General features: G+C 52.0%; 1 protein-coding gene across 1 annotated transcript; it reads left to right on the top strand.

Moving 5' to 3' along the window:
* Positions 1 to 3,828: 3,828 nt before the first annotated feature.
* ATP1B1 (ATPase Na+/K+ transporting subunit beta 1) lies at positions 3,829 to 21,583 on the top strand. Its single transcript, XM_077761777.1, has 5 exons — positions 3,829 to 4,006; positions 15,194 to 15,349; positions 17,015 to 17,199; positions 20,076 to 20,156; positions 21,081 to 21,583. Exons 1-5 carry the CDS (start codon positions 3,844 to 3,846, stop codon positions 21,342 to 21,344), a joined length of 849 nt encoding a protein of 282 aa, XP_077617903.1. The 5' UTR covers positions 3,829 to 3,843; the 3' UTR covers positions 21,345 to 21,583.
* The last annotated feature ends 221 nt before the right edge of the window (positions 21,584 to 21,804 follow it).

Below are 21,804 nucleotides of genomic sequence, written 5' to 3'. Positions count from 1 at the left end.
GCATGGGGCGGGGGCAGAACCCGTCCACACTGCAGTGTTTCTTAGCTGTGCCCAGACTTTACCTCCCCTGGAGTCCTTACAGCCCAGAGGTGGCCCAGGCAGCCCTGAAACCTGGTGAAGTCTGGGTGTTTTCGTGTCACAGACGCAGTCAGTGGCTTGGGCTGGTTACGGTGGAAGGTTGGTGTAAGAAATAAATGGCATCAAGGCACATTCAGCTCACCTTACAAGATTTGGGGCAGCCTGTTGCTTGGCTGGATGGACTTTTTTTTTTTTCTCATTGAAAATTAGATACCTTGTTTTCTGCCTCCCTCCACCGGAAGGGTGACATTTTTTTAAAGGTCATTTTGAAGGGCAGAGTTGTATGCAAAGGTGTAAGAGTCGTGACTGCAGAAGGGAGAGAAGGGAACTCCCCCCCCCATGCATCACTGCCCCCTCCTTCTCGAATATCATCACCGCCATCATCACCACCACCACCACCACCACCAGCACCATCTGCAGCCACTGAGGGTGCGCTGGCAAGGGGCTGATGCGGTCTTCCTGATTGGGAGGATCTGTGGCCATCACAGGAGAATGAGTCAGGGAAATAGTGCTTGGCTGACATTTTGAATTGGGAGAAGCTAGATGTATGATTTTTGCAAAGAAGAAAAAACCTGCAGCCTGTCATGGGTCTCTCTCGTTCGAAAAGTAAAGGGTTAATAATGCATCACACTTCAAGGTTAGTCAAGGTGAAACCGCATTCCAAGATAGTACAAGGAAGCAGCATAGGTATTTTGAGCCATGTTAAATGTAGGTCTTTAAAATGATGGCTTTTAGCTTGTATATTTTATTTTATTTTATTTTATTTTGGAGGAGGCTGTGTTCTTCAGCGAGATTATTGCCGTAGTTTCTGTGGCATGAAGATAGCTCACTGGGTTTTCAACATGGAAGGGAAGACCTGAACTCAGGGTGTGGGTGGGGCGAGCGGCTCCCAGCCAGGGTGATCTAGCCATTCTTGAGTGAGGCTGGGTGGGGGGGTGCACTGCGGAATGGGCCCCTTCCCCATTTGGAGGCTCCTGCCCAGCTCTTCTGTCCCCACCTCGTCATGGGGTCGGGGCCTGCCGGCGACTCCGGCATATTGTGAAATTTGCCCTCTGGTGTTTTCCCCTCTCGTAAAATAGATTTCTTTCCTCATTCCAGTTCCAGAATAATATTTGCTTTAGATGGTAGGGCAGGATGGGCAGACTTGTTCTCTAAGCTGACATGTAATGGGGCAGCGCCTCCCGTGTGTGAGGGAAAACGGGCGCGCACGCGTGTGCGTGTTGGTACTGGTGCCTTGACGCCGCATCCAGCAAGGTGCCCAGACGCTGGTGCAAATGCAGACGCCGGGACCGGGGTGCGTGCCTGCCCCACGTTGCTTCTGTTTTCCAAGGTACAGGTGCCGGACTAAAAATTCAGTGTTTGTTTGCGCTCATTTGGCTCTTCTTCGGCAATGTGAGAACCGACGACCCTCCCGTAGCAGAGGAAGCGGCCGCAGTTGCAGTGTCCTGTGGACAAAGTGCTGCCTTCCCAGCAGGGGCCCGACATGGATGCCCTTGGGACCTTGGCTGGTCGCCCTTGGCTCGACTCTGCTTCTCGGTGATTTTCACCAAGATGGACGCAGGGGCCTTGCCTGTCACCTGCTGCAGAAATGGCAGCATGCAAATCACCTGCGGTTCCCACCTTTTTATTAAGTTAATACGGGCTTTTGTAGGTTTTATTATGTTTGCCGCTGGGCTGGGTCCAGATGCCCTCTTTCCATTGCTTGGGACCCTTTGAAGGGTCCTCATTCTTTTTCTAACTGGAAAATCTTTACGTTACATTTTTTTTTTTTTTTTTTAAGAAGAAGACCCATTGCTTAAGTGGGGAAAATGCCTCTAAAACTCACTCTCTGGATCGCCCTGGCCAATTGGTACAATTTGTGTAGCTTCACTTTTTGGGCAGCCCAGGTAACCTGTGTGCTGGTGAGCCCACTCCATAAGCCCTGCTAGACGCTCCCGTTCCTCTAACCAGGTGACCCCCCGGCTGTAACTGGGGAGATTTTGCTAAGTAACATCTTGGAGCAAAAGTGAAAAATCCCTCACCTCTCGGGGTATGCATGGAACAGAATTAAAAGGCTCTGTCTTTGTCAGCTGAATCAGTGTGCTTGCGAGAGGCCTGATTTTTCCAGGCCCTTGTTTGTATTTTCAATTGCGGCCACAATTATATACGTTCTTAAGTTGTTACAGTGAGGTGTCTGGAGTCGAAGGAATGGGTATAAAAACGCGCCAGTCGTTGGGAGAGCCAAGTGCAGTTAGGCTGCGAGCCCCGAGGCCCGGCGGGGGCCACGGGAGAAGTGGCTGCGGCAGCTCCTTGCTGACCATGTCATTCCAGCCCTCTTAGGAGCGCTCGCGGAAAATTTTCCAGACCCCTTGACGTCACAGCCTTACCGTTTGCCTGCTGCTGCCTGGATACGGAATGCAGCACTTAACCCTCGCCGTGCCGGCAGCAGCGACGAGCTGGGCGGCCACGGCAGCCTTTCCGCCTTTCTTACCTTTCACTTGTGGCCTGACTCTTTTTCCTTTTTTCCTCTTTTCTTTTTGATAGAGGAGAAAAAGGATTACGATGAAGCATTGTGGTCTTAGGTACATTTGGCTTGTTGTACTAACATGGCTTTCCTGAACCGTGTACTTGCTGATTGGAAAGCCGGGCTTTGAAATGCAGGTCAAGGGCAGCGTGGCCACCTCCCGCGACATTGGGCTCCCTCTCGCCCTCCGTCCCTCACCACGGCCCCTGCACCGCTTTTCTGTGATGCCCTTAGTTCTGTGCTCTCGCCGAGGAGCCCAGCGTTCACTGCCTGAGGTCTGCAGGGTTTTAGAAGTAACCTGAGGCTCCTCCACGCCGTCCCGGTTCAGACCTGATAACCTTCCGGGTCACTTTCCCGTCCTGTTCTCTGGGAGTCGCTGGCCGGCCTGGGGCTGCCGGGCGATGCCTAGTACAGCCTGTTACTATGCGGCTAATCAGGGAGATAATCCTCGTAAACCAGTAACTGATAGCCTCATTCCCGCCTGTGGGCTTCGTGCTCTTTTGCTTTCTGTGTTTTTGCTTCTGCAGCCAGCTCAGCCGCCTCCTGCCGTCCTGCCGGCTGTGGGGAAAAGAAAATGCAGATCATTGAGCCAGTCAGGATGCCGGGTCCAGGCAGAACATGGAATAAAAATATGCTTGCCATTTTTCACACTATAGGATTTCCTCCCCCCACCCCCGTTTGGTGCCCCTGAAGGAAAACACCAAGTGCTTAGTCCATAATATACATCAGAGGTGGGGAGACCGAAAAGAGCAGAAGAGCTTCATGCGGTTTCTCGGCACTCGTTGCCCCGTTCTAGCATAAAAACTTGCAGGCGTTTGAATGTTTGGAGAAGCAGCAGAGCCTGGATTAGAGTGTCGAAATGTCAAGGGAGAAGCAAGGAAAGAAAACCTGTGTCCCTAAGGGAGTGCATTGTCACGGCTGAAGACGTGTAAGCTGCACGCACGGCCCTAGATTTTATGGGTGATCTTCAGGCACCGTTTTTTATTTAGGCAGAAAAAGTATTTCCTGTAAATAATCTTCGTTCTGGCAGAACATTCCTCCTACCCTTACCTACCCCCAACGCGCACGCGCGCACACACACACACACACACACACACACACAGTAATGGAGGGCTGCCTTCTCTGTTTTTACCCCACCGTGGGGGGGAGTATGGTCCGGATCCGGGTCAGAAAGGAGGCTCTGAAGACGGGCTGGAGGGAAGGCAGGCAGGAAGTCCCTTCATCGCCGAGGTTAGCCTCTCCTTCTGTGTGTGTGACTGACTATGTCACACTGTCTGTTTCTGTGTGTCCTTGCAGTTAAGATCCTTCTGTTCTACGTGATATTTTATGGCTGCCTGGCTGGTATCTTCATCGGAACCATCCAAGTGATGCTGCTCACCATCAGCGAATTCCAGCCCACGTACCAGGACCGCGTGGCCCCCCCAGGTAAAGGGAACCTGAATACGTTCTGTTCTTCCCAAGGAAAAACGGGTGTCGCTTTTTCATGCAAGACAACATTTTTCTGAAAATTGCCTGTAATGCGGCGTGAGGCTGAGCACGGCGTAGAACATGCGGACCCGCCCATGCGGACCCGCCCAGTGTCGTAGCCAGGCCTCCCACACCCGCATTGCAGACACAGCTCCGGGGCTTGCACGGGTCTTCCCAGCTCTGCAGGGAGGGTGAAGAGCCTGGTCCCCCCGGCCCCCAAGCCTGCGCCTCCCCCAGCTGCATGACGCCCAGTGAGGCCATGGCTTCCCTCACCGCCCAGTGGGTTAGTTAGTGGGGTCTTTTCAGGGCCTTTTCAGCTCAGGCGCAGTTTTCACTTTCTTGAGGGGACTGTGACTCAGATACATCCTTTAAAAAAAAACCCACTTCAGCTCCTGTTTTGAAAGACTTGTTATTTTTAGGGACGATGAGAAGCTCTGAAATGGCCAGTTCCTCAGAGGGAGAAGGAGTCATGGCTTCACGAGTCCATTCTCCCACCTGCTGTTGGCTTAGCTTGACTTGACCTTGAACGACGGCACACTGTCTTCTAACTTACAGTGTTTATACCTGCTTGTTTGGTAGGAGTCTTCACTCCTTGGCTCTCTAGACCCGCTTTGTGGTTTCACGGTCTCCTTTAGCTCCGCGAACTTGGATTAGCAAGGAGAGGTCATCTTAGAAGAAGAATGGGCCGCCCGAGTGCGCTGCTGTGATCTGGGTGCTTTGCGCAGCTGTGCACGTGCACACCAGTCACTGCACCGTGGGGGGCCCGTGGCCCGCGTGCCTGACGCTGTCAGGAAGACAGACGGGAGGGTGACCACAAACCCGACCATGCTCCCTGGCTCTTCTCAGATTCATTGTTGGGAGGACCCAGAGACAGGAAATGTTGCACAGTTTCCGGGTTCCTGCATTATAAATGACCTTGAGGCCGCCACTGGAGGGCGGCGATGACGTGTCTCCTCTTGTTTTCCCTGGCAAATGTTTAGTAACAGCTGTATTAGGTGACAGTCTTGAGGCCATCGGCGTGGCACTGAGCAGCCTTGGTCAAGTGAGGCTGTTTGCTGCAAGCTTCTCACGTCCACCTCCTTGGGGTGTGAAGGACTCGGAAGAAGATCTTCAGAACGGGGGGGTGGGGGGGAGGCACTGTCCGTCAGCCCCAAGTCAGATAGTCGTTTGCGCTAAGAAGACTGTAGACCAGATAAATCTAGATCTAGGGGACTTTGGAAGTGGGGGCAAAACCCAAACATGTAAGTATATAAAACAACGTTAACCTGCTTAATAATCCAGTTTCCAGCACCTGATTCCCCAAATCAGTGGGTGAACGGAAAGGTTGACACAGAAATTCTGGTGTGCACAGAGAGACGTAGGAACACACACACACACACACACACACACACACACACGGAGAGAGAGAGAGAGACGTAGGAACACAGAGACGTAGGATCACAGAGAGACGTCGGGTCTTAACAGGTTAGACGCTGGCTTTTGTGACAGGAGACCATGGCATGGCCTCTTCGGTTAGAATTTTTCTGCAGTGTTAGCAAGTGTCGTGTTAATTTGTGTAGCCCCTTATTTTTCTTTTAGATTTTAGCCATTGAAAAGCTGTTCTTTGATTACGATGCTACTTTATAATAATTCTTCTACCGAAAGCCAAAGGTGACTACAAAGTCAAGCATTTAATTTCCTAGATTTAAGAAAGTGCCCCTTGTCTCTAAACTGTGGAGAATCGGCCTCTAATAAAAGTAAACGTTTTCTTCGTGTTCTTTGCAGAAAGGGTGATTTCATTCTCAAAAACAAAAGTCCAAAGTGCAGACCTTTTATTAAGCAGGGGACTTGCCAGTGACCTTGCCTAGAAAATCTGGTCGAGGTGCTCAGTTCTTCCCTCTTTCCCCGCCTCCCTTCCCCTTCCTAAAAGACACGTTCTTAGTCCCTATATTCAGTGTCCTCAGCAGCCGGGCTGACCTGACGAGCCGCTTCCCCGGAGCACGGCTGGCGTCTCATCGTGGAAATATGCGTTCCCGTTGTTTGGCTAGAGTCCTAGGAAAGTGCTTCCTCGGAACCCCCTTCCCTTCCCTGCTGCCTGGGTTCTTGGTCTTCGTGATTTCTTTCTCCCTCATCCCCTCCTCCACCACCTTGCCAGGAGAGCCCAGGCCGAGCCCCCTTTCCCCTCCCCTTCCCAGGGGATGGGACACTCCTTTGAAAATGACAGTGGCCTTGGAGCAGGGAGGCCAGGTGGGCAGAGCACTGGGTTCCCGGAGGCGCGTCCCGGGGCCATCGCGAGCGCTCCGAGGGGACCCCGGCGGGACCTCCTCCCAGCACCCGTCAGAGCAGAGCTCAGGAGTTGGTGCTCCTGACAGGCTGTTGCGCAGGGTGCCATGGAGGGTGCCTCACCGTCTTTCAGCTTAAATGCAGTGGCTCCCGGCTCCCGTCCGTGCAGCTGCGTGCTCACGAACCCCACGTGCTTCAGTCCCGGGAAGCTGCCGAGTGTGAAAGGCTCAGCACGGTGCTCACGGGCTCCAGGCTCACTGATGCTGTATTAGCCGCGCTGCAGGCAGGACCCTGACTGGCCTGACTGACCCCGACCCTGAGCACCTGGTGACCAGACCTCGTCCAAGCACCTGTGCGCACGTCGCCCAGTCAGGCGGCGGCGATTGTGCGGGGCGTTTGGGTCTGTCTGTCTGTAACGTTGGGGCGGCTGGTAAGCTGAACACAATGTCGCGGAGAAAGGACTCGGTTACAGAAGGGAAGTGAGATTAAGGAGAGAGAGGGTGGCGTGCTGCTTCTGGCCGTGCGCGCCGTGACCGTCGCAGTCCGGTCCCGTCGCTCCGGGCTGCTGAGCAGGCCGCCCCCACAGCCTGGAGGCCACATGGGGGGGGGGGGCGCCAGCTGCCCTGCGAGGTTGAAGCACATTAAATTCTTATGCTGCTGAGTCAGAAATGGTTGATTATTGGCCAGTTGACATCAGTTAACCCAAATACAGAAGCAGCCCCACGTGCGTCAGCCACAGTGCCCGTGTCCGCTGTGACGCCGACCTGGGAGAAGCAGGGACTTTGGAGTCGCACTCGGTCCCCATGCCCTCTGCTTAACCTCGCTGAGCCTCAGTTCTCTCATCTGTAAAATGGGAGTCATTGCCTGTGAGACTTAATGAGACAAGTGTGTGCAAAGTGANGGGGAGCCAGGCCTCTGGTACTGAACTCAGTGCTTCTAGACCGGGGCTCTGGGTACTTCGTCCACTTAACATTTTCACAGAGCAGATTGCATCTTGACTCTCCCCAAAAAGTGCTGGGAGAAACTGGATTAGGAAACCTGCTTAAGATTTCTTTTTAAGTAAATCTNCGCCGGCCGGGCCAGCGCCGCCGCGCCTCTCCCTGGGAGACCGCCTCGCCAAGTCCCAGCGGTGGCTGGTGGTGTCTGTTCACTGCTGGGCCCGCGCCCCTCGCTGCGCTGTCCCGGAAGAGCCCCCTCCTCCCCCGCCTGCCCCTCCCCCAGCCCCACCCCCCAGCCGCAGGGGGTGAAGTGCAGGCGCCCCCTGCCCCCCCATTCCCAGCCGCCTTGCTTCCTGGTGGCAGGTGTGAGTCCCATTCTTCCTCTTCACCTCATGGGTGGCTTTTCTTTTTGTTTTGAAGGAAAGATGGTGAGGGCTGGAAGAACTGTGAAGAGGTCCCACGGGAACCAGAATGGGTGGGGGAGAGCAGGGTGGGTGCTGCCCGCACCACACAGGCCCCCTGCAGCTCTGATTTCTTCTTGGCTGTAAGAGGGGACGGTCTTGTCTTCCATTAGGGTACAAGGCGTTACAGCTGAAATCTCAGTGTCATTAGCAAAATTCTTGAGAAATCATTACATCTGTCTCAGAATTGCTTATTTTCTCAAACTGACACAATTTCAAATTTTTTTTTTTTGTTTATTTTTGTGTGTGAGAGAGACAGAGCATGAGCGGGGGAGGGTCAGAGAGAGAGAAGGAGACACAGAATCTGAAGCAGCTCCAGGCTCTGAGCTGTCAGCACAGATCCCGATGCGGGGCTCGAACCCACGAACTGTGAGGTCATGACCTGAGCCGAAGTCCGATGCTCAACCGACTGTGCCACCCAGGCCCCCCCTAAACTGACACAGTTTCAAAGGGAGAATTGGAAGCATTTGGCTTCCTTATACTTTGGATGAATTGTTGTTTCAGAGTGCCAACAGAGTGGTTTTAAAATTGATCGATCAATAGATCGATCGATTGCTGTTTCCATCCGATTCCACTGAGCTGTAATGTGGGAGCTGACGTGATAAGCATATGGGGCTCCACAGGCCCGGCTGTCTCTCACGTTCTCCTTCCTTCTCTCTTCCGTTCCTCAGGTGGATCCTGCCAGCTCACCCCAGGGTCTGGGTCTCTTGATGAGCTCGTGTTGGTGGCGGTTGGGGTTTCCAGAAGCTACTGTGCAGACTCATAGTTTGGTGAAGGGTTTAGGGTGGCAGGCTCCAGATTCTCTGTTTGGCTTCAACAACTCATCTACCTGTGTTGCTATTTTTTATTTCTAGAGACCAACATAAAACTACTAAGTGAGCTCTTGGGTACCCAGGAGCCCTAATGATTAACTTAACAATGTTCTTGGAGCCACAGAAAAATGAGTCGCACCCTGCGTGCTCGTTTTAGATAAGTGAGCAGCACAGAGACCTCTGAGAAACAGGACCAGGTAACAAATTCCATGGACGGATAATGGGGAAAATACGCTGAATCTGTGAAATTTCCTAGAGCTCTTCTGCCAGGCACACTCTGTTGTGGAAAGAGCACTGGCCTTGGGGCCTCTGTTCTGCTGCGGTGACATCAGACAGGCTGGGCTGCTTGTGCCTGTGGCTGCCCAGCGTGCTTATTCTCGTGGTCTCACGACCGGAGGGCCCTTCTGACACGGACCGGACGGGAGAAAAATTGGAGACATGACGGAGAGTAGGGATGTCTGTTATCTACGGGCTTCCAATCAGAAAAGTGTGTCCTTTCCCATATACGTGCATGAATAGATACTATCAAATATGTATGATAGGGTGTCCTATTTCAGGTTATTGGCCATTTACTTAGCAAATGTTACGTTTTGTATCCAGACAAGCCAAATCTGCTACATATGCTTGTTCTTCAGCTTGGCCTTGAACAGAAAAGCTGATTTAATGAAAAATAGGGTTTGGCCATTTGTTTATATTTTGTTTATATTTTCCCATTATAAAAGTTGGTCTTTTTTATTAGGAACAAGCACAATTGTGAGTTATACAGATACCACAGAATAGGTCCCTATGAAATTAGTTGTGCTTCTGAGGTTCTCTGAGCTAAATAATGCTCTCTCTGTTCACCTGAAAGCAAACATAGATCTCGGTAAAAGTCTGATGATAAAGGGCGATTCCAAAAATGCAGAAGGGCCTTTCACCAAAGTGTGTGGCATTTAGCTTAGACTACAGGAGGAAAGATTTCTGTACCTCAGGCGGTGTTGAACATACATGTAGGGCTCTAGAGAAGATCCAGCAATCCGTCTTTCAAAGACTTTTCAAAGGGAGCAGACTCTCCGGTATCTGGGAGGGTGTTGGTGTGATGGCGACTGACCCCAGGTCATGGTCAAAGGCTGAGCCTACGTAGAAGGCAAGGCAAAGGCTGCTAGTTTACAGAAAACACTGAGGCACCTTTTTTCCCCCCTGTGCCCTCCCTGTATTTTGTCAGGTAAATTGATACTAATCTTGCAGACATTAAAAAAAAAATTAAAAGTTGGAGAAGATTGTGTGCGCGCACGCCTATAGATACGTGTGTACAAAATCATACCCCCAGTTTTTTAAAATTCCAAATTACTAATCAGCTTGGAGTGTACATGAGACCACTGTTAGGCACGGGCTGTGTGCACGGCTACATTTGTGTTTCTTTGCCTTGTGTGACCTCATTACTTCTCGTGGGTGCTCTCCTGGGGGTTCCGTGGAAGAGAAGATGATGCCTCGTTAGAGCACCTGGTCTGTGACTGCAGTGGACTGAGTGCCTGGTTCGGCAGCAGTGTTTTGGGAGTCACAGGGCAGCTGGAAACAAGGTCACAATGGTCGTGTTCTAGTTCAAATGCTTCAGACTCACAAGTTTGAAGAATGTTAAACTTGCCGCAGTGTAAACCTCCTTGGAAACAAAATGCTTCTTAGTGAAAAGCCTTTCTCTTCTCTTTCCTGTTACTTGCTGCCCTCCCCCACCCCCCACCGCTGTGAACACCTATTAAAACCAGACATAGAGTGTTTCCCTGATTTGTTTCAAGACATGGGAAACCAAGGAAAGGGAAATGTCATTTTGAAAAGCAACTGCACCGCCAAAGAGGAGTAGTTGTTTTAACTCCAAATCTTATGTACAGTGAACCCGTTAAAACCCATTAAAAACCAAATGCTAAAATTTCACATAGCTAAGTTATTATTTCAGTCCTTTTAGGTGGCTTCATCACATAATAAGCAAAATGTAACTTAGGACAAATGACCCCATCAGGGCAGAGTGTATGAAACTCAGCCTGGTGAATGTCAGTTCAAGTTCAGAACGCGGGCGAGGCAGAAGGTTGTATCTGTGTCCTGGAATAGAATTTGAGAGCCCGAGCCAGTGATGGGTGTTCTGCTAGCTTCGGCCTCTGGGAGCTCCCACTGGAAACGAGCTCACCCTTGTGCGCAGTTGCGACTAACAATCGAAGGATGTGCAGTGTGGGGAGGGATGGGCTGAACGTGGCCGATCGTGTGTGAACACAGCTAGTGAGAATGGCAGTCAGCAAGGTGGGTGCACATGGCCCTTGGATGGCGTCCTAACTGCAAAATCCGTGGACTCGACATAATGAAGTTGCCAAGTCTGATCCCGTTTCTTTCTGTCTCTTCTTCCCGTGGGTCTGACAACGTAACGTAAGTGATTTAAAGGGTTTCGACACCAGGTCAAGGGGCTTTCATCTGCCCCTTGTATGTGTCTAATCGCTTTAGAGAAATTACTTTTGGGCAGAGGAATCTTCCTAGTGGTTTGGAGAAGATCTCCTCAGAGAACTCTCCTAAATAAGATCAGCCAGAACAGAATGGGGGAGGCATTGGTGCCGAGAGACTCCAGGAAAAGAACTCCTCATGCCAGAAGGCTCTGGATGAAGAAAAGGGGAGGCAGAGCTGGTGGGGGTTGGAGTGAGACCTTGCCCTGACTTGGAGCGGGGTGGGGAGGAGAGCAGACTTGCACCAGGGAGGCCGGGCCCCACGATTGTACGTGCTCCTTGGGCTGGGGGTTAGAGAGAGGAACTGATTGCATGGCTGAAACCCAAGTCATGGATGCTTCTTTCCTGGAAGCAATCCTTACATCAGAAGTTGGGTATCTTAGGAGGATGGTCACTAAAGCTTATTGCAGTCACACCTTCCAGATCCTTCAGAAACTCTAAGGGGAGACGTTAGCCTACGAAAGACAGTAAGGCACGGCTGAGCTTCCTGGGGTTGGCCTGTCATTCCTGGGCTCCCTCTCTCTGCGGCTCTGGTGTCCGTCTACATGGAAGGGGCAGGGCTGTGACTTTGGCTCAAGGACTAATGCAGCTGGCACGTCACAGCATTGTAAGACCCTGTGCCTGACTGTCCATTCTGCCTCGTGGTTCCTCGGCCTCACGGTTAACCGATGTTTCACATGTCTTCGAGCTGCACGTCGCTCACATGGTAACACACAGGCCCTGCGGGGTTTGGATGTGAGCCACACTTCCCGAAGGGTTTGAGCTCGCGGGTGCAGACCGGTAGGGCTCCAGGACTTGGTTTTCATGATTTTCCTGTCTAGAGACACACGGGGCCGAGCGTGTGCGACTTTGCTGGGCCCACGATGCTGTTGTGTGTGCAGTAACAGCGTCTGCTGCTTCCTGTTTCCATAAGTTAGATTCTCAGCCACAGGGGTGCTTGTCTCTGGGTGAGCATGAACTTGGTCTTGACCTTTGGTCTCGGGCTGCTGAACGATGTGCTTACTAGCAGTGCACTTTGGCTCCTAAGATCCCAGAGCACCAAGTCGGGGGGAGGGGGGCTGTCAGGACAGCCGGCGCTGGACACTCACCTTGGGATTCCGTCTTTACCATGTTTACTGTCAATATGACCTTCTCGGTTCCCTTCCTCCTTCAAGCTCCCTGAGCGAGATGCTCCCGACCTCCCCCGGGCTCACCGGCATTTTGTGAGCATCTGGTGTTCTGCCTTGTCAGCCGCTCTGCTGAGGGACCGCGGCCGGCATGGTTGTGCCTTATCGGTCAGCTGGCAGCTCCTCCCTGCCCTACCTTCCTGAAGGTTCGGGGAGAGTGTTCCTGTCTCCCGCCTTCTCCCCCAGCCTGGAGATGCCCTCCATGTAGATATTGGTCTGTTCGCACTCCCACCCCACCCCCGTCGCACAGAGACGGTCACCCCTGAGATGGAGGTCAGCTGACCTGCGGGGGGGCGGGGGGCAGAGGGGAAGGCGTGTGCCTCTCACCGTGACTGCTGCGCACGGGCTCTCGCGGCGCCTGGGGGTGAACGCCCGTCAGGCTGCCTTTGCTCAGGGCTATTCTGGAAGGCGCCCCGTCCCCCGGCGGTCTCGTGGCCCCTGGCCTTGGGCCTGGTCTGCACTCTGGCAGGTGCAGGCAGGTCACCTGGACTCAAGGTCTAGCTTGTAGGTCCGGCCAGGAAGGCCCTCCCTCCGGGCCTCTGCGTCTCAGTGGGGCGTCCGTCCTAGTGACCATCCTCCCTCATGCATGAGATGCCAGGGGATGCTTCTGCTCACTTTCATTTCATTTCATTTTATTTTATAGAGTTTTTGCAGGTATCTGCCCTTTTTTATTATATCGTCTCTTTGTGCTATAAATGGTCACAACTTAATGTAGAAAAAGATGGTTCGGGATGGATTTAAACGGCTTTAGTCCTACAAACATTTTTCTGGGGTTTGCAGGCACCTAAGAAAATACGTTTTCATTGTTACCTAACTGACGGTGGTTGTGTGGCAGACAGACCCTGAGACGTCTCCTTTGAGTCCACATCGCCCTGCGCGCCGCCCCCCCCCGCCGGGCTCTCCATGTCCTGCATTGTTCTCTCTGAGCCGTTGCTTCACGTCCCTTGTAAAGTCCTGTGTCTCGGGCAGCCCCTCACGTTTCCTGCCTTCGTCCGTAGTTTTCCGTTCTGGGGACCGACGGGCGCGGAAGAACTTGCCCCTCCGCCCCCCGAGCTGCGCCTCCCCCGTTATTGAACCGTTTCTGAAGCCCACAGCCACCCGTAGTCACTAGAAAACAGCAGCCACTGAGCCCGGCCCCTGCCTGTCCTCCGGCCTCACGGTCGGCGCCGCTGCATAGTTCCTGTCCTCTCGTCACTTGTGTTCCAGTCCTGCGTCACGACCGCCACTCAGGTTCCAACTCCCCGGAGCCGAGGTTCTCAAACCATGAGGCTTAAGGCTCCTGCGGGCTCATTAGCGTGGAAGTTCTCGCTGGGCGCGTCTGGTGTGGAGCCTGCGGTGTGACTGGCCCCTGGGCGAGGTGAGGTGGCGCTCTGGGGGCTGTGGTGAAGGCTGCCTTCTGTGCCCAACGCGGAGAGTGTGGGTGTGGAGTCGGGATTGGGATAGGATTGTCGGATTTAGCAACTAAAATACGGGACACCCAATTACGTTCGGTCATCAGATAAACCACAAATCGATTTTTATAGAAGTGTGTCCAAAAATTACATGGGACATACTTTTTTTAATGTTTATTTTGAGAGAGCTCGAGCTCACGCACGTGCGTGTGCATGCACGTGAGCGGGAGAGGGGGGGAGAGAGTCCCGAGAAGGCTCCTCGCTGCCACGAGGGACTCTAATGAACTGTGAGATCATGACCTGAGCCAGAGTCAGGAGCTAGTCCCCTAGCTGACTGGGCCACCCAGGCGCCCCGTGGGACATACTTTTATAAAAATCAATTGATGGTTTATCTGAAATTCAAATTTAACCAGGCATCTTGCATTTTATCTGGCCATCCAAGTGTGCTGGAAGGCCGTGGACTGAGAGGCGCCCAGGTAGGTCAGTTGGTTGTCTGACTCTTGGTTTCGCCTCGGGTCATGATCGTGAGTTCGACCTCTGCATCCGGCTCCTTGCTGACAGTGCAGAGCCTGCTTCAGATTCTCTCTTTCTCTCTCTCTCATAATAAATAAACATTAAAAAAAAAAAAAAGGCAGTGGATGTGGTCTCCACCCATCACCCCTATAGTGCCATGTAGTGTTATTCAAATACTTATCTAGGAAGTCTTGTGATGGTAGAGGCTTTTGAGAATTAAAGAATCTAAAAAGTTGGTTAAGGGGCTCCTGGGTGGCTCAGTCAGTTAAGCGTCCGACTTTGGCTCTGGTCATGATCACGCGGTCCGTGAGTTCAAACCCCACATCCAGCTCTGTGCTGACAGCTTGGAGCCTGGAGCTGCTTCAGATTCTGTGTCTCCCTCTCTCTGCCCCTCCCCTGCTTGTGTTCTCTGTCTCTGTCTCAAATATGAACATTTTAAAAACTTAAAAAAATAAAGGTTGGTTGAAAGAGTGAAAGTCCAGGGTAATCATACAATACCGGCTGGCCCTTGACTTTTTCGGAGTAACCACTTGCTTTTGGAATAGAAAGCAAGGATGGTAACTGCACATAAATGCCAAGTTCATCCAGTTTGGGTTAAAAGATCCAGAGAAATACTCCACTGAGTCACCTGGAGTCTTGCAGAGCTTGGGGTGGTCATCTGTTCCTTACCGAAAGGAGTATTAAAGGACCTCTCTGTTCAAAGGCTTCCACGCAGTTAGGGAAAGGAAAGCTACCCGTGAGAAGGGCAAGTGAACTGTGTATTTTGTGGAACACGAGCACGTGGGAGTGTTAGATTCTGGAGTGCTGCGTACCTACGCTGGAGTCCTCATTCCACCTCTTTACCTGTGACCTTGGGCCAGGCCCTTAACCTTTCTGTGCAAGAAGTGCTTTCATTCAAAAAGGGGAGCTAATGCCTGTCAGGAAGTGTTGCTGGGTTAGTAAATGATACATGATCGCAAGCCGCTGTCATTGGTACTTAGGTGCTTAATCGAAATGCCACAGAAGTGACTTCACAAGAGAGGCAAGAATTTAACCTGTTCCCTTTAGCAGGTGGGACGAGTGAAGGATGGTTCGTGCGTTAATTATCTTCGCTGACGGCCTTCCTGCTAACGGGTTTCTGTGTTTTTCTACCTGGTCTAGGATTAACACAGATTCCTCAGATCCAAAAGACTGAAATTTCCTTTCGCCCGAATGATCCCAAGAGCTATGAGGCATATGTGCTCAACATCGTTCGGTTCCTGGAGAAGTACAAGGATTCGGCCCAGAAGGATGAAATGATTTTTGAAGACTGTGGCAGTAAGTTGACTAATTTTGGATGTTTTTGCAGTTGGTGTCTTCTTAGTTCCCATTTCTGTTATTTAATGATTGCAAGATAAGACTCCTGAAATAATTAAATGATTGAACTCTGGCCATGTTGAGAGGACACTTTTTTTTTTTTTTTAAAGCAAGAAGACTTTATGGTTTAGGCTTGGATGCAGTGGGAGAAACACTGTAGCTTCAAGTATTACAATTATCTGCCTTTGAAAAGCATCTTCTTTTAAAACCCTCCCAGGCACCGCTCTGACCCAGAGTTATGGTTCTCTTACACCCACTGATTTTGAGCAGCACGATTGTTTATATTTCCAGGTTTCTGCCTCCGTCCCCAGGTCTCCCCACAGAAGGGTTCAGGGCTTTCTCTTACTACACTGACTCTGATATAATTGGCTGTAACTGCACCGATGTGGATGAAGGGTAGGGGCCTTCATCCCTGCTTGGGATGGATACTCGGTACGTCTTCGGCAGCTGAGCATTTGGGTAAGGAGATGACTGACGAAGGCGAAGGGTGGCTCTTGGTTCCGTGAAGCCGCTGACGGGAGCACACCGCCTGGAGCGTGCGCTTCCTGCCGGCTTCTCATCCTACTCAGACAAGGTCTCCGTCTGAGTTCTGAGGTGGCGCCTGCCCTTCCTGCCCTGCCAGCGCCAGCTCCTCACGGGGTACTGTTTGCTTGGTCCTGATGTGGGCAAGTTGCCATTTGAAGCCATCCTGAAAGGAGTAATTGAAAAGAAACATTTTCACTACTTTTTTCCTTAGGACTTAAAGGGGGTTCTCACCTTACTTTGCAGTAATTAAGAGGCCTGTATGAGAGAGAATTGGGGTGAATCACTTCCCTGGAGATGGACTGAATTGAGGCACTTGACCACTTACAGGGGAAAACGGTGAACTTGTCACCTTAGAAATATATATAAATTATGGCGTTTGCATCGGTTTCCTGTAGGTTGCTTTGTATTAACTCGAAATTCTCTAGCTCATGTCCCCTCTCTCTGTCTTTGTTATGAGATGTGAGTAAAAAATACTACAATACAGCTTCTCAGCTGAATAAATGCCTGTAAAAAAGTCACAGCTTGAAAAGGCAAAAATTGAAAAAAACACTTTTTTAAACCTTGAACAGGGGCTGAAAAGGAAGAAAATAACTCTTCCCTTACTGTTGAACATGCTAATCCGTAGACAGTGGCCTAGCCACGGCCAGGCAGCTGTGACCAAAAACCTTCCAGTTCTGAAAATTATTGATGCTCCTTTTAGTTTGTGCTCCAATTGTAATGTCCCTGATAATGAGCTCAGCTGGTGTTGACCTGTGTCAGGGAGGCTGCTCATGACGGGCGGTCAGGTTTCTGGTCAGTCTCCTAAATAGGCAAGTCATCCATTATCGACAGGAAGAGACATATTGCCACAGACCACACCTCACCCACTGAGCGCCAAGTGCTGCGAGGCCATGGTGTGCGATCTTTACCAGCAGTCACCTTGGGTCAGATACCTTTTTCACGTCGGTGAGCGCGGGATGGTTTGCTGGAAACCCTTGCTTCATGCAGGCCACGCACGAGGGGCAGAACGGCCTGGTCTCAGTCGGTCGTTGTGGCAGGAAGACCTCTCCTTCCTTTCTTGTTCGTGTTGGTACGTTGTAAGAATGGTGTTTGCGTTTTCAGACATGCCCAGCGACATCAAGGAACGGGGAGAATTTAACAACGAGCGGGGAGAGCGGAAAGTCTGCAGGTTCAAGCTGGAGTGGTTGGGGAATTGCTCCGGAATAAACGACGAGACTTACGGCTACAAAGAGGGCAAACCGTGCATCCTCATAAAGCTCAACCGGGTTCTGGGCTTCAAACCTAAGGCAAGTAATGCTTTAAGTCCTGCAGCTTCCGGGCGCCACTTTCTTTGGGGCGGAGTCTTTAATTGGCATGAGGAGAGCGTGTGAGGAAGTGTTAGTTACCCAGTGGCGACTTTGCAGCCCGGTCAGTAGAGGAACCCGACAGCTGTGTCCTCCCTGAAACCCTTGGGGTTAGGTCCTTTCTCCCGTTTTCTAGAGAGATTCTGGGGGCAGGGCCGCATCCTGGAGCGGGTCTGGTGGCTCTGCTCTTAGTTCCTCTGCAATGTAATTGTGCAGCGTAGACTCTTGGAAAGTGAACATAGAAAAAGATCCTTGAAAATTTAAAAACTGTCTGCACGCACAGTCTTACTTTGGTCCCGGGACTCTGGGAGCCCAAGCGTATTTAAAAAAAAAAAAATGATTGGGGCGCCTGGGTGGCTTAGTCGGTTAAGCGTCTGACTTTCGCTCAGGTCATGATCTCGCGGTTCGTGGGTTCGAGCCCCGCGTCGGGCTCTGTGCTGACTGCCAGCTCAGAGCCTGGAGTCTGTTTCAGAGCCTGTGTCTCCCTCTCTCTCTGACCCTCCCCTGCTCACGCTGTCTCTCTCTCTCTCCTAGAAATAAATAAAACATTAAAAAAAAAGATAAACTGGAAAAAAAAAAACAAAAACCAGAAAAACTCAAACAGGTTTTTTCATTGCAAAAGTGGGAGCTGGACCCCATGCAGGCCGAACTGTGATGACCGCGGCCCCGCTGCAGCCCCGGGTGGGTGAGCAGGACTTGCCCGCTGAGAAATGGCGCGTCGCCATCGCTCGCCATGAGGGGGGGACGATAGTAATTCTTCAGAAGGAGGAAAGATGTCTTGGGGTCATCTCTGCTTTTGTAAAACTGCTTATTTCACTCTGTCCTTCAGGTCGTGGGAAGTAGAGCTGCCTTTTCCCTTCAGGGAGGCTTCTTCCCGCAGCTGCCCCACGGGTCCACCCGCAGGGTTTCAGTTATTATTTAAAACCATTTTTTTTAAGTTTATATAATTTTTGAGAGACAGACAGAGTGTGAGCGGAGGAGGGGCAGAGAGAGCGGGAGAGAGAGAATCCCAAGCGGGCCCCATCCACACCGTAGCTGGAGTCCGACGTGGGGCTCACACTCCCAAACCGTGATCCCAGGACCTGGGCCCAAACCGAGTCGGATGCTTAACCGACTGGCCCCCCGGGCGCCCCGAGCTTTCAGTTCTGCTAGGAACGGAGTGTGCCGCGTTCCAGGAACAGACTTCCTCCTTTCTGGAACCTGCCCTTTGGCTCCCTAATTTTCTGCCGTATGCTCTTCATTCGTTTCCACGCTCCTTGTTACTCCCGAGTCATCGTTAGAAAATCAAGGGTGAGATGAGCGGTTTTAACTGATGGACGCAAAGTCCTTTACGGCCTCCGGAGGGTGTGCGGGACGGATGGTGCCCCGCCCACGGGAGGTGACGCGCCTCTCTCCCAACAGAACTTTAGTCTCCCTCTTACTGAAGTGAGGATATGATGGAGGGAGATGGCGGGGGCCACTCTTGTCACACTTCAGCGGGGAGCCGCCCTGCCCGGGACCTCTTCGCCGGGCTGAGTCCGCCGTTCAGCCTCGAAAGGGACGGGTGCGGTGTTCCGAGGGGCCAAACCCTAATCTTGGCTCTCTGAATCCCGCACTGCTGATGACGCCTCTTTGTAGGTCCCAAGTGACGTTTGTACCCGCAGAGAGCGTCCGTCTAGCCGGCGTGACCCCCACCTCTCCCCACATCTGTAGGGAGATCGGTTAAGTGAGGAAGGAGCTCACCTGCTCCTATTTCCTCTGGTCTCGGCTTGCCAGCCTCTGATTCATCACCCCGTTTTGTTGGCAAGAATTATTTTTGTCGGGGGCTGTGGTGCCCCAGCAGCTCACGGATGAGCCTGTTTCCTCGCCCTCTGGGGAAACATTCTGGCAGCTGCTTTATCAGTAAGCACTTTCTCTTTGTATCTTTAAAGAGCGATGTGTTTTTGGCAGAAAGTTCCGACAGAGTCCGATCTAGACGGTCATTTTCTTCTCAAACAAAGGGTATCGAACCCAGTAGCTCTTCACTGAGAGGCAGAATTGCCCTTTTTATCCGACCTTGACTGGACGGTGAATGCGTTCTATCTCCTGTCAGGACTCATGTGCTGTCCTGACCCGGTCGAGCCAGCGGGTGGCCGTCTTCCAGGGAAAGATGTTCATCACACCTTTTCTCGGGTGGGTTGAAGCCAGGGCTGTAGGAGGGAACGCTCTGGATGGTTCCTCTCAGCAGAGATGTTCAAAGTGTATTCTGGGTCCCTTCGGGGGATTCACCACTTCACAAGACCCCGTCATTTAGGGCTCTGCTGCCTTTATCTGTTTTCATATCGGACTTTCTGGAAAGAGTTGGAAATGCTCCTTAAAATGGCAGTGCGTCTCCTGGAGATTCAGGGGAAAAACAAAAAGCCTACGTGAGGAAGGCCTGCTTGAGGGCAGAGGACGGTGTTATTTATTCATGAAGTAGGAGGAAGCCCGAGTTTCATAAAAACGGAAATGTCAACCAACACTTCCATCTAATTATTATAATCTTCTCAACGAGGACTGTTCGTGCTGGGTTGGCTCTTACCGTCCAGTGTCCTTGAGAGCTGGCTATACGGGCCGCGTGACGGGTCCCGTGAGTGCGGGCCGCGCGGCAGCCTCAGTGTAGCGCGTCACACGCCGTGGGCACCGCCTGTTACTCCACAGCATCCAGCCCGGGTGGGTGGGGCTCACTGCTCCTCGGGGGTCTTGTGACTGGACTTTCGTGACCCGCATGTACTTGTTGGCGCTCCAGGCTAACCTCGCTTTTCAGAAATTGTAGGAAATTATTTACAGACCCCTTGACCGTTGTGGGTTTCTATTTTTAGCCTCCCAAGAATGAGTCCTTGGAGGCTTACCCAGTGATGAAGTACAATCCCTACGTGCTGCCTGTCCAGTGCACTGGCAAGGTAAGGGGGCGCTCCGTGACCAAGGGGGTGCGAGGGGAGGCTGGGTGAGCTTGTTTTAAGGTAGAGGTGAAACTTCAATAGGGGCAACGAGACATGTTGCTTCCGGGCATCAGTCTCAACTGAGCGTAGCTGCGTGGGTGACATGGCGTAAGAGGAGAGAAAGCGGTAACGAGACTAAAGCCGCATGTCAGTTTCTCCACCAGAACAAGAAACTGAATTATTTGAATCAAATCAGCCGGAATATCGGGTTTATGGAACCGAGCGGTGAACTAGCCCACGCAGGTGCTTCTCTGGCGCACGTGGGGTGTTGAAAAATTTGAGGCCAGCTGTTTTTTTGTTTTTGGACACGTTCCCATTAAAAACTGTGTTTTTGGCTTTTCTTAAAAAACAATGAAAGATAACAGTACTTGGTTCCTTTAGACCTACGAACAGGCCCCTGATGGGACGACTGTTCAGTAGGGCAGACGGAGGAAAGGGGCGTCTGTGAGCAGGAGAGGAGACGGTGCAGGAAAGTGAGAGGCGGCTTAGGCCGCTGGGAGGAAATACTGACGCGGCGCCCCGGGCCCTGCGCCACCGCCACTGGGTTTCTGCCGTTGGGCGGCGGCTCCCTTTCTCGCTGTGTGGGCTTTGGAGACCCGCTCGGTTGGCCTTTGTTCCGGTTCCTTCTCTTGAACAATAGCATAGGCTCCTTTGCGACCCCTTCCCGTGGCCGTGCGCGCGCGGTCTCCTGTCACGCCCGAGACCACAGCGGTGTCCTCGGGGGCTAGTGGCCCCCCGGGCCCCCCCGGGGGAGGCGCGTCCGAGGACGGCCGGTCTCCCTGTGGCCGCGGTTCGCAGACCGCTCTGCGGGACCCGGCGCCGCCTGGGACCTCGGGCGGCCGTCCGGGCCGTGAGCTGCTGAAACTGTCCCCCTCTGGTTTTCAGCGAGACGAAGACAAGGACAGAGTCGGAAACGTGGAGTACTTCGGCCTGGGCGGCTACGCCGGCTTCCCGCTGCAGTACTACCCCTACTACGGCAAACTCCTGCAGCCCAAGTACCTGCAGCCGCTGCTGGCCGTGCAGTTCACCAACCTCACCATGGACACCGAGATCCGCATCGAGTGTAAGGCGTACGGGGAGAACATCGGGTACAGCGAGAAGGACCGTTTCCAGGGACGCTTCGATGTAAAAATTGAAGTTAAGAGCTGATCACAAGCACAGATCTCTCCCACTAGCCGTTTCAAAAGTTAAAAAAGATACAGAAACAAAAACCTACTAGTCTTGAATAAACTGTCGTACGTATGGGACCCACACTTCATCTATACGCTTTACACTAGCTTTCTGCATTTAATAGGTTAGAATGTAAATTTAAAGTGTAGCAATAGCAACAAAATATTTATTCTACTGTAAATGACAAAAGAAAAATAAAAATTGAGCCTTGGGACGTGCCCATTTTTACTGTAAATTATGATTCCATTACTGAGTCGTAGTAAGCAGTGTTTCTGGCCCCTAAGTATTGCTGCCTCGTGTATTTGATTTCGTGTACAGCGCTGTAGGTACACACTGGTCATTTTCCAAGCCATGTTTTATCGTGTCTGTTTTCTACTTCATGTGAGCAAGGTTTGCTGTCCACGGTGTAAATACTCCATGGGAATAAAACTGGCATGGT

The sequence above is a fragment of the Crocuta crocuta genome, unplaced genomic scaffold, assembly GCF_008692635.1.
Source record: "Crocuta crocuta isolate KB4526 unplaced genomic scaffold, BGI_CrCroc_1.0 scaffold243, whole genome shotgun sequence".
In the NCBI taxonomy this organism is placed as follows: Eukaryota; Metazoa; Chordata; class Mammalia; order Carnivora; family Hyaenidae; genus Crocuta; species Crocuta crocuta.
Note: the sequence above shows the minus strand (reverse complement) of the source record. Positions and strands in the feature narration are given on the sequence as shown.